This window comes from Pipistrellus hanaki, assembly GCF_964339955.1.
Source record: "Pipistrellus hanaki genome assembly, chromosome: 3".
Taxonomy (NCBI): domain Eukaryota; kingdom Metazoa; phylum Chordata; class Mammalia; order Chiroptera; family Vespertilionidae; genus Pipistrellus; species Pipistrellus hanaki.
The window spans coordinates 54,292,707-54,309,704 of record NC_140505.1 but is presented as its reverse complement, the minus strand read 5'-3'; the positions used below and the strand labels follow the sequence as shown (position 1 = coordinate 54,309,704).

General features: G+C 38.6%; 1 protein-coding gene across 2 annotated transcripts; it reads right to left on the bottom strand.

The window, feature by feature from the left end:
* Nucleotides 1-465: 465 nt before the first annotated feature.
* Nucleotides 466-15,082, bottom strand: COMMD6 (COMM domain containing 6). 2 transcript variants are annotated; one of them, XM_084879955.1, is made up of 4 exons: nt 14,970-15,082; nt 14,868-14,879; nt 5,196-5,348; nt 466-1,908 (listed from the first exon to the last, which is right to left on the bottom strand). In XM_084879955.1, the coding sequence occupies exons 1-4, from the start codon at nt 15,009-15,011 to the stop codon at nt 1,858-1,860; spliced, it is 258 nt and encodes an 85-aa protein (XP_084736081.1). In that variant the 5' UTR covers nt 15,012-15,082; the 3' UTR covers nt 466-1,857. The 2 variants fall into 2 exon arrangements, with proteins under 2 accessions (XP_084736081.1, XP_084736082.1); XM_084879956.1 differs by lacking the exon at nt 14,868-14,879.
* Between the last annotated feature and the right edge of the window lie 1,916 nt (nt 15,083-16,998).

The window sequence follows — 16,998 nt, the reverse complement described above, 5'->3', positions numbered from 1 at the left end:
CTGTTTTTCTATAAATAAATGTTTAATTTTTATTTTCAAATAAATATGCTTTATATTATAGCTATGAGGTTTCTATCTTCCCAAGCCTTAGTTAACATAAATATTCTCTAAGACTTCTGATTTTTATTTTTTCTATTTAATTCATTAATCTGGAATTATTTATTTTTGCAAATATTGTAACTGCTAGTATCATTTATTAAATAATCACATTTTCCCACCTAGCTGAAGTACCATCCTTGTTCAAAATGTTTTGATCTGCCGAAACCGGTTTGGCTCAGTGGATAGAGCGTCAGCTTGCATACTAAAGGGTCCCGGGTTCGATTCCCATCAAGGGCATGTACCTTGGTTGTGGGCACATCCCCAGTAGGGGGCATGCAAGAGGCAGCTGATCGATGACTCTAATAAATGTTTCTAACTCTCTATTTCTCTCCCTTCCTCTCTGTAAAAAAATCAATAAAATATATATTTTTAAATGTTTTGATCTATTTGTAGGCCACCTAGGCTATTCTAGTGATCTATTTTCCCATTCCCAAGTAATGCCATATGTGCTGATTGCTGTGACTTCCTATTAAAAAACTTACTAACAATTGGTTTATCAATTCAACAAAGATCATGTAAAATGTTAACTTTACTAACATGCTAATTCAGTTGTTAACAGAATTCAGAATAAAACTTATCTGTGGGCATATATTTGAACTTTCTATAAAAATTAATAACAGAAATAATTGAATGCTTGGCTAATATAAAGAAACAATGGTCAATCCTAACCTGATTTCAAATGTTTGAGAGCAAACTCACTCTTCTCACTGATTGCTTTTATAGTAATGGAACATTGTGTTATTGAATTTATAAAGTAGTCATCCTTCTCAATGTTTTCATTCATTATTTTTTATTGATATGTAATTCACATACCACTGAGTTCCCCCTTCAAAGTGTTCAATTTGTTGTTACAACTAAGCTAGTTAATAACAGGAAAAGAACAGAGAGGAGGCCAGACATTATAAACATGGCATCTGGGCAGCTTCACCAGGAAGCTCAGCTTCTCCTTCCCCAGGGAATCACAGGTCCGTTCCCTGCAGATCATTGGGGGAAAGGACTCACGAAAGGGGGACATGGCACATGTGCAGTGAAGTCAGGCTGATGTAGGGAAGAAGCTTGCCTGCCAGTGTAGCCTGAAAAAAATATAATTTGGCTAGGAGGGCAGAGCTACTGCAAGCACACATCTTGGAAGGATAAAATTCTCAGAGTTCCCTCTCTCTTGTGCTCCTTATTTCCTCTTGATCTCTTGCTGCATGACCTGCACTTGCATGCGCACATGCCTGTTTCCTCTCCATAGGCACAGGGCTCAGGGCAATGCAGGCCCCACACGCAATGAAATGCAGCCGGGAACATGAGTCAGCTAGCCAGATGCTAGACTGGACTGGATTTTCATTTGGAGTGGAAACTCTGAGCAGTGGCCTTAACCCTGGCCCTTGCTGAAGATATGAACAGACTTTTTCCGTGGTGGATGGGACCTTGGAGGAAAATCCCCTGAATTTTACATCATAAAGTTTTCCATGAAACCCCGTCCTCCTGAGGCCGCCTCAGGAAATTATTTTCCCCATGACACTCCAAGAACTCCGCTTCTGCTGATAACAAATTCAGTGGCTTTTAGTACGTTCACATCTATAAATGCAGTGATCACCTCTTATCTAATTCCTGTTTGTCTAATTTTTTTATTATTAAAAAAATGGGAAAACAAAAGTATAATTTTCTTTCAATAAAAAAGTCATCTGATCCTCATGCAGTTATATTGCAGAAAGTGAAGTCCATGATTTTAGAACGATGGTAGCAATTTACCAACCAAGTAATCAGTTTTCACACAGTCTCAATAATTGCAGCAATTTCCTTGAACTGTCTGTAGAAATTCTGGAAAGGAGAAAAATAATGTTAATTTTGCTTTCAGAGGTAATAATATCTGACCACCAGAGGCTATATAACATTAAGATTATATTTGAATGTGATATTGTTGAAGGTTACTCTGAGAAAAAAAAAAAAAAGAGGCATAATTTGGTACTATAAGCAAAAATATTGCAGAGTTGGATAAGTAGCACATAACTAAACTTTTCAAAAAGTATACAAGTTATTTTGAGATCACACCAGAAAGATTTATTAACTAGCCAGCACTGTCTTTGACACTGAAGATTAAAATAACAAAAAATGACAGGTTAGTTCTCAGGCCTCAAATCACTTTACATCTAGTTGAAAGACTATATTTCAGGGTGATAGGGGCTGTTTTATTTTAGATATGGGTTCAACTGCAATAAGAGAGACCCAACATTGACCATGGCTTAAATGGTAGAAGCTTATTTTTACTTCATTTAAAAATTGGGCTAGTCTGATAGTTCTCCTGTAGAAGTCATCTTCTTTTTTCAAATTCAGATAAGAAAGAGATCAAACATATTCTGTCTTCCTTCCCTTCAACCTGCCAGGAAGTAGGGAGGCAAATTTAAAATTTAACCTCACCAAAACTGATTTACACATTTGCCTTTTCTTTCTTTTTTAGTCTACTGGTACTTAAGAGTGCATTTTGTTTTAATTTATATGTAAATTGATTATGGAATGAAGGATGTAACTATTTCTTTCAAAATATATACTGTCTAGAGGCCCGGAACACAAAATTCATGCACGGGGGGCATGGGGTTCCCTCAGCCCAGCCTGCACCCTCTCACAGTCCGGGAACCCTCAGGGGATATCTGACAAATGGCTTAGGACCTAAGCTGGCAGTCAGACATCCCTCTCACAGTCTGAAGCTCTCACAGTCCAGGACCCCTTGCTCCTTACTGCCTGCTGCAGTGGAGGCGGGTGAGGCCCCTGCTACTGCTGCTGCACTGGCCAGCCGTGAGCCTGGCTTTTGGCTGAGCAGCACTCCCCCCGTAGGAGCACACTGATAACTAGGGAGCAGCTCCTGTGTTGAGCATCTGCCCCCTGATGGTCAGTGTGCATCATAGCGACCAGTCATTCTGGTCATTCCGCCATAACAGTGGCTTAGGCTTTTATTGTATAGATGGCCCTGGCTGGTGTGATTCAGTTGGCTGGGCCTAGTCTATGCACCGACAGGATGCCTGTTCGATTCCCAGTCAGGGTACATGCCTGAGTTGTGAGTCCGGATCCTGCTAGGAAGATTTGTGCAGGAGGCAGCAGATGGATGTTTCACATTCATTTCAATGTTTCTCTCTCTCTTTCACTCCCTCTCCCTTCTCTCTGTAAAAATCAAGGTCAAAATTTCAGCTGCAAAAAAAGATATAAATTGAAAGCTCAAAGAATGTTGCCAAGGGTTTGTTTTCCATATTAGATGTTAAGCCATGTAAAAACTAATTTAAAAGAGTTGCCCCATTTGTGTCTATTTTTCCTATGAGAAAAAAAAATCTTGCAGGTGGAATCAGAGCACATAAAGGCTACACAGAAAAATAAGAATTAGATCAAGATTCTGAATTATAAAAAGAACTGAAATCTATATTCTCTTTTGAAATTGAAGGGGTTCTTATATTCAGTTGAAGGCTACTCACATATCACAATATACTACATTTATTTCCTTTTTAATTAAGTCCTAATTCCTTTAAGATATTAATTAGCATTATTAATGATGAATCTGTGACCGTTATTTTTTGTTCTAAAGCAGAGATATCAGTTTTAAAAGAAAGAAATCAAAAGGAGGAAAAAACCTTAAAATGTAATTTGTAAAATAGAGCTACCACATGGTCCAGCAACCCCACTTCTGTTCCAAAGGAAATAAAATAACTATCTCAAAGACCTATCTGCACTCCTACATTCACTGCAGCGATATTCACCATAACCAACATATAGAAGTAACCTAAGTATGTGCTGACAGATGAAGGGATAAAGAAAATGTGATATATAAAAATATATACAATATAAATATATATACATATTATATATAAATATATTATATATATAATACACACACACACACACACACACACACACACACATACAACAGAATACTATTCACCCTTAGAAAGAAGGAAATCCTTCTATTTTGACAACATGAATGAACCTACAAGCTGGAAGACACAGGAAGACAAATATTGCATGCTCTCATTTATATATGCAATCTGAAAACTTGAAACTCACAGTAACAGGAGTAGACTGATTACCAGGACTTGGAGTGGGAAAAATGTGGAAATGCTTGTCAAATTACAAACTTTCAGTTATAAGACGAATAAGTTTTGAAGACATAATGTACAACAAGGTGACAACATAATAATGTGTTATATGCTTGAAAGTTGCCAGAAGAACAGATCTTAAGTGGTCTCACCACACAGACACACAGTACGTGAGTGATGTATTTTAATTAGCTTGATTGTGGTAATCATTTCACAATGTGTATATAACCAAAATATCGCCTTGGCTACCTTAGATATATACAATTTTTGTCAATTATACCTTAATAAATCTGAGAGGAAAAAGTATCAGAAAAACTCAAAAGTGGCTTATGAGAGGTTTTTCTTACACACTGTGAAGATTCTTATCTATTCAACATAGCTTGAAATAAAATTTAAAAAACAAAACAAAACAAAAACCCTAAGGCCAGTTAAATTAGTTAATGATAACACATTTCCCTGTATGCACATTTTTTTTAAAAATGTAATTTCTCATCTACCCTCTTTTTTCTTCTCTCCTTATGGAAAACAGGTAGAATTCTAATATAACTAACAGGACTCCAAATATAAACTATTCAGATAGTCAAATCTCTAGCTAACAGAACTAATCATCAAGTATTAGTGTTCTGATCTGCTTTTTATAAACATTATTAGTCAGAAGATTCAAGGTTAACACTATTCAAAATAAGATTCATTTAGCTTATCATTCTCAAATATTAAACTTAAAAAGAATAAAAAAGTTAAAAGCAAAGTAAATATCCTGCAAGAGAAATGAAAACTTTCTAAATATATTACAGAAAAGAACTGTGAAAGTGATCAAATGTCATAGTATACAAATTCAGCATATTATATTGCAAACAACTTATCAAATTCCCAGAGAAAACAAATTCAGATGTTGTATACTAACAAACAGAAAGCACATCAAAACAATTGTAAATAAAACAATTAATATTCCCCTTAAGAAAGATTTCATACATGTTAAGCAGCAATGACAGAACAATGAGCTACAATTGACTGAATTAAATCACAAACCTGGAACTGTGGAATTGTCATTTCAAAAGACTTGGTCTTTACTTGGCCTGAATGATCTGCCACTTTTAGCATCACTGCAACATAAGGATACTTAAGTGATCTGCAACTGTCTGAGCTCACAGCCATGCCCAGTTTCCACTGAAAATCTACAAGCTGTAACGAAACAGTACAAAACAATACATTGGTAATAATATTGCTCTGAATTCAGATATTTACTTAATTTTACTGCTCTCACATTCAACTTTTGTCAATCATAGTAAAAGAAAATATCTTTATCTTAATATTGCTGGAGCAACAACCACCAAATGAAAGTGGAGAGGCAATAAGGGATATAAACAGTTAGAAAACAATACTGTGCCCTAGTTGGTTTGGCTCAGTGGACAGAGCGTCAGCCTGCAGACTAAAGGGTCCCAGGTTCGATTCCCGCCAAGGGCACATGTCTGGGTTGCGGGCTAAATCCCTACCCCACCCCACCCTATCCCCGGTAGGGGGTGTGCAGGAGGCAGCCATTCGATGATTCTCTCTCATTATTGATGTTTCTATCTCTCTCCCTCTGAATAAAAAATTTAAAAAAAAGACTCATAATTACAAAAGGAAAAACAAAAACAAAAATCTCCACAAAGTGTGTAATGAAAGTAGAAAGGAGATGTGGCAGAACTAGTTTTCCTTTCATTTTGCTTCTGCACTTAAGGGGGCTCCAAATGCTCTGGACTGTCTCTTACCTCTTTCCTACTATGGATGCCTTCCCCCACTCTACAACCTAAAAGTCCTGACATGGGAGATGAGTTATATGCCCTTTTCCTATTTGATTGAGGCACACATGGGAACCATTCCAGTTTCTTTCCTCACCATGGTCCTCGATCTGCAACCTTGCATTAGCATAAATACTGGGTGATAGGTGGCTTTAGATTTCATCACCATTGTCGGTGGACACCTGCCAGGTGACGTGCCATGCAGTTTAAATGTTTAAATGCCTCACTGAATCATAACACTATAGGCTATTATTTCCATTTTGCAGATGACACACGCTGAATTTTAGATAGCCTGGATAATGTGCACAAGGTCACATATTTTAGAATCAAAACTTGGACCAAAGTCTGTTTGACTCCAAAGATTACATGCTTATTGACTACTGGCTGCCTCAGTACTTTTTAGCTAATTCCTGTCAATGATTGTTCAGTGTTGCTATGGCATAAAACAAGGTTGGATAATGACTCTTAATAATGACCCTAAAATATATGACCCTGGCTCAACCAGTGTGGTTCAGTGGTTGAGCATTGACCTATGAACCAGGAGGTCATGGTTCAATCCCGTCAGGGCATATGTCTGGGTTTCTGGCTCAATAATGATTCTCTCTCTCTCATCATTGATGTTTCTCTCTCTCCCCCTCTCCTTTCCTCTCTGAAATCAATAAAAACATTAAAAAAATAAAATAAAATGTAAAGCCATGAGTGGATGAATTAGCAGGCGCTCACAAAAGGTACTTGTCTACTGACAGATACCTTTTGCTACCAAATTAATGCTTACTGTGTAGAAGTTTTGCTTGTTAATAACTTTCTCTTTTTAAAAGGTGGGATTGGTGAGAGGACCAAAATTTCCTCGACTGGCTTCGGACCAATCAACTACAGCATGAAGGTCAGGTTGGTGCTCATAAAAGGTTAATGTATTTAATAAGTAAAAAGACTGTATATGTACATTTTAAATAAAAGCATCCCACACAAAAAAGATAGTAGGTATATAACAAAAGAACTACCAATGAATAAACATATAAAAGGAGCACAGGGAAATGCAATTTTAAACCACAATGAAATACCAATACCACTACACACCTATCAAAACAGCAATTTTTTAAGTCTGACAATTCTAAGTATTAGGGGGAAAAAAGATGTGTCATATGCCGTTGATGGGAGTCTAAATCGGGCCAATCTTCTGGAAAAATTTGCTTTATCTAGGAAAGCTGAAGTTATGCACGCCTTGCAATCCAGAGATTCAACTATGAATACAACCTAGAAAAACTTGTGTATATGTACACAGGATATCAAAATGTTTCTGGTAGCTTTATTCATAATAGCCCTAAATTATAAATAACTCAAATGTACATCAATATTAGAATGGTCAATGAAATGCAGCAATGAAAATGAATGAACTTCTGCTACACGTAACACCAAAAATGCTGAAATTAGTAAAATTATTTGATTAATTCACTTGAGAAACAGAAAATATAACAGTTTAGGAATGCAAAACTAGATGGCAAAACTATGAGAAGTGACAATATGATTATCACAAAAGGATAGGAAGGAAGAGGTTTGATTGGTGAGGGGCATGTAGTTAGACTTCCAGGACTGGTAATGCTCCATTTCTTGAGTTTTAATTGTAGTTACACAGATATTCAAATATAAATTATTCTCTTCTATTTATAATATAACTTTACTAGAGGCTGGTGTGTGTGTTCCTCAGCCCAGCCTACACACTCTCCAATCTGGGACACCCCTCTCACGATCCAGGACTGCTGGCTTCCAACCGCTCGCCTGCCTGCCAGCTTGAAAAAGTTTGTGTTTGGTTTGGTTTTTGTTGCAAAACTAGGGCTAACTAGTTTTCCCTGCCAGCCTGATCGATGCCTAACTGCTCCCCTGCCAGCCTGATCTCCCCCAACTGCCCTCCCCTGCAGGCCTTTTCACCCCTAACTGTCCTCCCCTGCAAGCCCAGTCCCAACTGCCCTTCCCTGCAGGCTTGGTTCCCCTCAAATGCCCTCCCCTGCAGGCCTGGTCCCTCCCAACTGCCCTCCCCTGCAGGCCTGGTTGCCCCCAACTGCCCTCCCCTGCAGACCTGGTCCCCCCAACTGCCCTTCCCTGCAGCCCTGCTGGCCATCTTGTGTCCACATGGAGGCAGCCATCTTGTGTGTTTTAGTGATGGTCAATTTGCATATTACTCTTTTATTAGATAGGATGAGATGAAGGTTAACTAAATTTACTGTGGTGATCATTTCACAGAATCTGTATGTGGAGTCATTATGTGGTGTACCTTAAACTTATATACAGTGCTTTATGTCAATTATATCTCAATAAAACTTGGAAAAGTTAAAATAATTCATTAGCCTGTCTATATGTTTTGTATAGATGTTATTTTGCACATATAGCAGAGTGGAATATAAGTCGGTGAGTTCCTGGTTGAAAAGAGAAAGTTATTGTAGGCCTGGGTGATCAAGAGAAAATGTTACAGAAGGGATAACTTTAAACTCAGTTTGAAGAATAAAAAGAACTAAAATTGAGAGAAAAATGTGGCTTATTTATAAATTCCATAAATACACACCTACCAAATAAGTGCCTAATAAATATTAAGCTGAACCAACTAGAGATAAAAAGAAAAATAAATCTGGTTAAGGAAGAACATATTTCCTATCTTAAGCTGGAAGGCTTTTGTAAGGAAGTTTGGAAAATAAAGCCAAGAAAGGTGATCAAGAGGCCACCAATTCTTTACAAATTATATGAATTTTCAGAGGTTTCCAAAATACTTTCAGGTTCTTTATCTTATTATGGAAAGCAATGTGTCATATAAGTCATTTAAACTTTTTCTGCAGGCAAAGAGAATGTTATATCACAGAGAATGATATAAAATAGTGTATTGATTAAAAAATAGCCATCTGGTGGCAGCAAAATACAATAATCCAAGTATATTAAATGCCCGAGCGAAGGTGGTGACAAGTAGGATTGAGCTGAACCTAAAGAATGAATCACTAGGTACTGATGATTATCTACACAGTTATGGGAGGTATCAAAGAAAAACAACTATAAAAATTTGAGCCCAGATGACTGGGAGAATTCTGATATCATGTATCAACCAGGACTTTATATATTTTAGGTACGAAGGTATTACCAAGAAATGAAAAGGAACATCTAAATAAAAATGTTCAATAAGTGGCTAAAAATCCAAGAACACAATTCAAGGGGGTTCATGATTAGAGACAGATATTTTATATCAGTTCAGTGGTGATATCCAAAAATATAACTGGATCCATTTTAAACTTATTCATCCTATACAACTCCTTGGTGTAAGAAGTTCCTTTTTTTTTTTTTTTTTTTTGTCCATAGTAAAATAGTAGAGTAAAATATTGCTTATGTGACTCTCAAAGTCTGAAATAAAACTCTGAATTATCTCAAGCAGAAAAGCAATTAAGGAAAACAGAGTTGGAATCCACGGACCATTACAATGGTGAAACTGGCAGATGAGAAAATGACAGCTGCCATTCAGACACTCCGTGTGCCAAGTTAGTATTCATGGGTTAAAGAAAGCTGGGTTTAGGTTTATGAGATGAGAATTTCCAAAATTCTAAACTGAACACTTAAGTGAAAATTAAAAGCAGTCCTTTTAAAAAATGTAGTTTAGCCTTAAATAAAAATTAACTGCATATATTTTTTTTTAAAAAAAATCAAAACAGAGCACACTTATCAGTATGGAGAATATTAAGAATGAAGTAATGTAGCCTTAAAATTCTTATAGAATGAAGAAAATAGTTTACAAAGAAAAAAGTTAGTAGGGGAAAAAAAATCTATAAGTAAAATGAATACATAGAAGAAAAATAGTCAGAAAACAAATGTAAAGTAAAAGGCAAAACTGATAAAGATAAAATAGATAAAGACCATTTCAGTTTAAATTTCATTTTTATTTTTCAAAACACAACACAGGAGAAAATTAAAAAAAATAATCACACACAACTCCATCCTAAAAACTATTTTCTTATTCCTGTGCCCCCATTTCAAGTCTTTATCTGTATGTAACTTTTATAGCTAGTCACAAAATATACATTTTTATGTTCTCTTCCTTTTAAATGGAAGTTATCAAATGGAAAGAATGTTAAGTGTTCTGCACACATTAATCTCTCTCAAAAGTACTATGAGGAAATGACTGATTAAACCACTCATCCAAAAACACAAAACTAGCAGAGCTGGTATTCCCCACCAAATTTGACTGATTCCATACTCCGCACACTTTTTGTTATACCTACCTGCAACATGATCACTATTTGGAATTAAACTAAGTTCTAGTAAGTCAAGGAAGTAGATTGGGACATGAATGTTTAGCATCTTCTATTGTACATGGTAGACCTGAGCTGTCCAAAACAGCAGCCACTAACCAAATGTGACTATTTAAATGAATTAAAAATAAACACAATAGCCGAAACTGGTTTGGCTCAGCGGTAGAGCGTCGGCCTGTGGACTAAAGGTCCCAGGTTCGATTCCAGTCAAGGGCATGTACTTTGGTTGCAGTAAAAAAAAAAAAAAAAGAGAGAGAGAGAGAGAGCAGGAGCATAATCAACCTAGTTTAGTACTGAATCTACTTAATAATATTTGGTACAAAGTGAATGTTCTAATAAATATTTATTGAGTTAATATGTTTAGAACTTCTGTTAGTCTCCAAAGATAGCTTCTAAAAATTGGTGTATGTACATGATGCTCCTTACATCAAGAAATGGAGCTTAGCCCTAACTGGTTTGGCTCAGTGGAAAGAGCGTCAGCCTGTGGACTTAAAGGTCCCAGGTTCAATTCCGGTCACGGGCATGTACCTTGGTTGCGGGCACATCCCCAGTAGCGGGTGTGCAGGAGGCAGCTGATCAATGTTTCTCTGTCATCGATGTTTCTAACTCTCTACAACTCTCCCTTCCTCTGTAAAAAATCAATAAAATAAAAAAAAGAAATGGAGCTTAGTCAGCCGGGATGGCTCAGTGGTTGAGCCACCGACCCCTGAACCAAGGGGTCATCAGTTCAATTATGGAACAGGCTCAGTTCCCATTAGGAACATGCAGGAGACAGCCCATTAATAATTCTCTCTCATCTCTAATCTTATTTCTCTCTCCCTCCCTCTCCCTTCCTTTCTGAAATCAATAAAAATGTTTAAAAAAAAAAAAAAAGAGAGAGCTTATTTTCCACTGCATGGGGAAATCACCGAGCTGTCCCTGTGATTGCTTTGACCAGCAGAATAAGGCAGCAGAGGCTTTCTGGAATCCTCAAGCATGGGCCTTAGGAGAATCGGAAGTGTCTGTCTCCTTCTTCATAGAACGCTGGCTCTCGGGGCTCTCCCTTTTGGAACGCAGCCACCATGATGTGGACAGCCATGTGAAGGAGAACCAAGTCACTCCCATTAACAGCTCTAGCTGAGCTCTCAGCCAAGGTCAGCACTGAGCCATGTGAGTGACTTCCGGCCCAATTAGGCTCCTGGATGACTAAAGTTCTGGCTGAAATGACAGGGAGTAGAAACTACAACTCAGCTAAATCCAGTTAACCCAGAGTCCTAAGAGATAATTAAAATAATTAAATAGTTGTTTCAATTAACTAAGTTTTGGGTAGTTTGTTATGCAGCAATAGACAACTAACGTAGAGCAACTGGCAGAAAATAACTTTATCAATAAGCTTATCATGATCTATGATTTACCAAAAATCCTAACTATATAATCTGAACTACATTAGTTTATAGAAATTTTAGCAAATACAAATAACCAAAAAATATTACAGGTAACCAGTTACCTCTTAGATGTTAATACACCCAGTAAAAATAATACAAAAAAAATAAAATAAAATCTTTCCCATTAAACACATTCACTACTAGTGCAATGGCACAGCAATGTCAAACATATCACCTTTCCTCAAAAACGTTTTTCATCCTCATTTCATTCCTACCGATGGCCCCCATTTTTCTAGTGATTCCCATTTGAACTGGAATCAACTTTGATTTTTCTCTCCCCCTTCCTCAAAGCATGTATGAATTGCTAGGTATTCAATATTTTATTTCAGTCAATGCCACTGGCATTTATTCCCTTCTTCCCAACCTCATTGTTTCAAACCTACTGAAAGCCCATTTTTAAAATCTTGCCTTAAATTTTACTGAAGCCTCCTAATCGGTTTCTTCTCTAAAGTCTTTCTTGGCTCCAAACCTGTCAAGTCTGCTGCCCTAAGAGCTCATTACCAACCATTTACCTAGCACTGAAGTCATGTCATGGAAATCCTGAAGAGCTTTCGCACTTGTATTCAAACTGCATCTCTTCTTAAGTTAACTTTCAACCTTTACTCATGCTGTTCATGCCTCTTGGCATTCAACTCTCAAACATCTTAAAATTTAAAACTCCTCTCGTATTCTACCCATTCTGTGAAGTCTTTCCTGGTTTACTCAGCCTTCCTATGAATGTTCTGTGTCACTTTTTATACCCTAGCATTTAGAACATTTTGCCGTGTATACTAGTTATCTGTGGGTGTGTTTCTCTCCCCCATTCACTGTACTACAAATGCCTTTGGGGCAGCTGGTACATCCAATACAATACATAGAACAAAAACAGTTACACATTTATGAAGCACTATATACACTGTACAAAACTTGTCATTATTTCTTATACATAGGAAGAGGGAAAATGGCACACTAGATATTGTGTCAATACAACATATTTCTTTTAACTTATTCCATAAAAATGGCAAGAAAATAAATAAAATGTGGCAGCAACAGGAACAACCATTCATCTATGAAGAGTTCTAATTAGACATCTATATAAGAGTCATGAATTACTTCAAAAATGATTCCAAATATCAGAGTGTGAAGTAATAGATATCTTACACCTCTAGTGCTGGGCAATATAGCACCATGGTTTGTTAAATTTAATAAGCACAGAATCTAAAGTCAGGCAGACATGAGTTTGAATCTCAGACTTTGTAGATAATGACTAAATTGAGAATCCTGAGGCGAAGTGTTTCCTGGGTTATTTTCCATGTGGGCCCAATGTAATCAGAGTCCTTATAACAGGGAGGCAGGAGAGTCAGGGTCAGACAAGGCAACATAATGATGATGATAGCAGAGAGAAAAGGGACAACAAAAGCCAACGTTAGAATGACGTGCTTGGAAGATGGAGGCAGAACTCACAAGCCACAGACTGTGAGTAGCCTCTAGCTGGAAAGGCAAGAAAACGGATTCTCTCCAAGAGCCTCCAGAGAGACACAGCCCTGCCAACACCTTCGCTGTTAGTCCTACAACACTAATTTTGGATTCCTGACCTCCAGAATGGTAAGATTAAGTTTGTGTTGTTTTAAAAAACAGCACTCCCCTCCCAACAAAAAGGTTCCATTTTTAAAACCTTATAATCTAGTATGATTCAGTTTCAAGATATCTTACTCCAATAAAGATGATTCAGAGTAAGTGAATGCATAAAATGAGTTATGAAAGACTGAATCAAAGTGCACTAACCCAGTAACTCTGAACAAAGCCAGACAAGAATGTGGTTTACTATCTCTCTGAGTTCTCCTAGGAATCCTCAAAAACAACAAACAGCAAGATCAATTGGAGACAAATGACACAGAGCAGTCAATGGTCATCTCTCAGCCCACTGTATTCTCATTCTTTCTTAATCTCTTACAGTATTTTGTATGGACCTGGGTGACTCCTGACCTAAAACAATACGGTCTTAGTACTGTTCTTCTGGGAAGTGTGTTGTCTAAAAACAGTTTATTAGCTAAAATAGGACAAGAACACTTGTTAACAAAGAATCAGGATTAAGATATACCTCAGAATTCAAATTCTTATTCTTAGTATAAATATATAGGGTGTCCCAAAAAAAATGCACACACACTTTGAATAATTATAAAGGCTGTTTATTAAAATACATTTCATTTTCAAAATTGAGCTATCAACCCTAGCCAGGATGGCTCAATAGATAGAGCATCAGCCTGCGGACGGAAAGGTCCCGAGTTCGATTATGGTCAAGGGCACGTACCTCAGCTACAGGCTCCATCCCTGGCTCTGGTCAGGGGGTATGTATTGGGGGGTAGGGGGAAAGGCAACTAATCCATTTATCTCTCTCAAATCAGTGTTTCTCTGTGTTCTTCCCCGTCCCTTTCACTCTTTCTAAAAATCAATGGAAAAATATCCCCGGGTGAGGATTAACAAAACAACAACAACAAAATTGTAGCTATCAGCTCTTAAACTGTGATTACATTTTTGGGGGGACACCCTGCATACACATTGGAAGATTAAAGAGGTATACTCTCCATTCTTAAAATAACTGGCTTTTAAGACTAAGAAAATGTTTGCGGTGCTATCTTTGTAAAGTTTAGTAATTTATTCCCTTAATAATCATTCTGAAACATATTGTGTACCTAGCCCCGCGGTATGCTCAGTGGTTGAGCCTGGACCCATGCACCCAGAGGTCGCTGGTTGGATTACTGGTCACGGCACCTGCAGGGGCTGCAGGCTCAATCCCCAGTAGAGGGCGCGCAGGAGGCAGCCGGCGGATAGGTCTCAGCTAGATGTTTCAATCTTATCGATGATCCTCTCTCTCTCTTCCCCTCTCCCTTCCTCTCTCTAAAAGGCAATAAAAACATTAAAAAGTACTGTGTAACTAATCTTGAATAAATGGAACCTAATCAAGAGCAGTACTTGGCCTGTACTCTTTGGGGCTGGGGAGAGAGGGGAGGTTAAATGACGATGGCAGTAGGCAGTGGCAAAGAGGAAGGAGCGACGCGGGGCCACACAGGGTGGGGGGACGACGGGGACCGGCTTGCGGGCACGGGCCTTGGACTTGGCGGGGAGGGGAGGCAGAAAGCTGGGGAAGGCTCACAGGCGCGACGTCCCCGGCGGCCCAAGGCCCGCCCCTTCCCCACGGAGGCCAGCGAGGACCGGGCGGGGCTGCCACGCACTCACCTGGTTGGTGACCTGAAACGGAAGCAGGAAAAACAATTCAGGGAATGACCTTCCTCGCACCAGAAGCCCGCTTCCCCGCCTGCCACCGGCCCCAGGGCTTACCTTGTCCTTGGCATCCAGCAGCGGCTCGCGAGACCCCTCCATGGCAAGCGTCCAGGGTTCTGCACCTCGGACTCCGGGGACGCTCCCGGAGCCACAACACTTCCGCTTCCGCTTCCCGGCGCGCGTGGCCTGGCGCACGCACCGGGAGGGGGGCGCCGCACACAAGCATTTTTGTATAACTCGCCCATATTATCAATTAAATACTAGTTTTAAGGAATCCACTCAGACAAAAACGTTAAATAATCTGGGAATGTGGTTTCCAGTACGTAGGCTATAGCCTACTATGGAAGGACCTGGGACTTTAGGGTGCCGTCTCCCCCCTATGAACGCTGTAGATGTGGACTCTTCCCATGGGCACAGCTCCCTCTGCGCAGGCGCAACCTAGTGGCCTGCGCGAGTAGTTGATCCTAATCAACTTGGAGAGCGGCCTCCCTTCCCCACAGAAGTTCGTTTTTCGAGGGAAAAGCTGCGGGAACTATAGTTAATAATCAGCTGTCGTCACTCGGGTTTCCTTCACAGGGGTCACTGGTGGGGGGCGGGAAGGGGGTGCTTTATCCCCGTTGCCATCCTGACCGCAGCAATAGCTCTCCATCTGGGCTTCCCGCTTCCTTCCCTCCTACTCATGGCAAATCCACTCTAGTTCCAGAGATTCCTCCCCCACCCCCTTCAATCCCCCCCATCTTTTGATTTAGAAAAACTTGATTTTCCCCCCAGAAAAGTTGCAAATAATTCAATACACATAAGTATATACTTCATCTAAATCCACCCACTTAACATTTTTACACATTTTGCTTTAACCCTAGTTTCATACTAGGTTACGGTGACCAGATTTTAACATTGGTAAAGCGGGACACCATTGATGGGGGAGGGAGGGAGGTGTTCTTGATTAAAAATTTGGTCTATATGGAGCAACAAAAATTTTCATAGAACACAAAAATAGTATTGTAATATATATATTTTTAAATTTCAACATAAGTACAATTTATAAATATAATAAATAAATAAAAATTATGTATAGCCGTATCACTTTCAAGGCCGGCGCTAGACTTTTTGCTGCCACTATAAAATATAAATAATAGCTGAAACCGGTTTGGCTCAGTTGATAGAGCGTCGGTCTGTGGACTGATAGGTCCCCGGTTCTATTCCGGTCAAGGGCATGTACATTGGTTGTGGGCACATCCCCAGTGGGGGTTGTGCAGGAGGCAGCTGATCAATGATTCTCTCTCATCAATGTTTCTAACTCTCTATCCCTCTCTCTTCCTCTCTGTAGGAAATCAATAAAATATATATTTAAACTATAAATAATACGAGTACTATCTGCTAAATTCAAGAAATTTATGTATTTATGAAATAAATAAATTACTTACCTAAGTTATTTGAATAGCTGATTTGTAATGACATCACTTGTTTAACTAGCTTACTAGCACACAGTACGATGCGTATAGTCTGAGAGACAGTTACAAACTGTTTTCGTCATTGCCAATCCCAAAAAATGCCATTGTTCATTAAGTCCAAACAATGGTGGTCGAATTCTAACAATTGATCAACAATGCGAATTTTAATAAGCAGTTCTCTATAATCAGTTCTCAACAATTATTTATTATTAAAGTTTAACATTATAAAACTAACAAAAATAATATAAAACTCATATCCTGGCTAAATAGCCACATGGCTGCCAAAAACCTATATTCCCTTCCCGTTGTCCTGCTGTTCCCTAGCTTGTTGTGCATTCTTTCCAAAAATCGGGGCTTTTTTAAAACGCCAAGGGACGCGGGACAAATTGTTAAAAATCAGGACTGTCCTGCCAAAAGCGGGACATCTGGTCACCTTATACTAGGTGTACCGGTTAATAATGACAGATTTTGTAATCAAAGAAAACATGACAATTTCAAGAGAAACATCAAAAGTGCTTTATTCAAAGTAATGTCCATCGCTAGCTATACATTTCCCCCATCTTTCAGATAATTTGTGGATATCTTCCCAATAGAATTTTTCTTGTTTTGAGGGAGACCATTCAGAGACCCAATTT

Excerpts from the sequence above, each read along its gene's own strand:
- COMMD6 (XM_084879955.1), bottom strand. The coding sequence starts at position 15,011 with ATGGAGGGGTCTCGCGAGCCGCTGCTGGATGCCAAGGACAAG. Across the intron at positions 1,909-5,195 it reads TGACAATTCCACAGTTCCAG|AATTTCTACAGACAGTTCAA; the intron begins GTTTGTGATTTA and ends TCTCCTTTCCAG.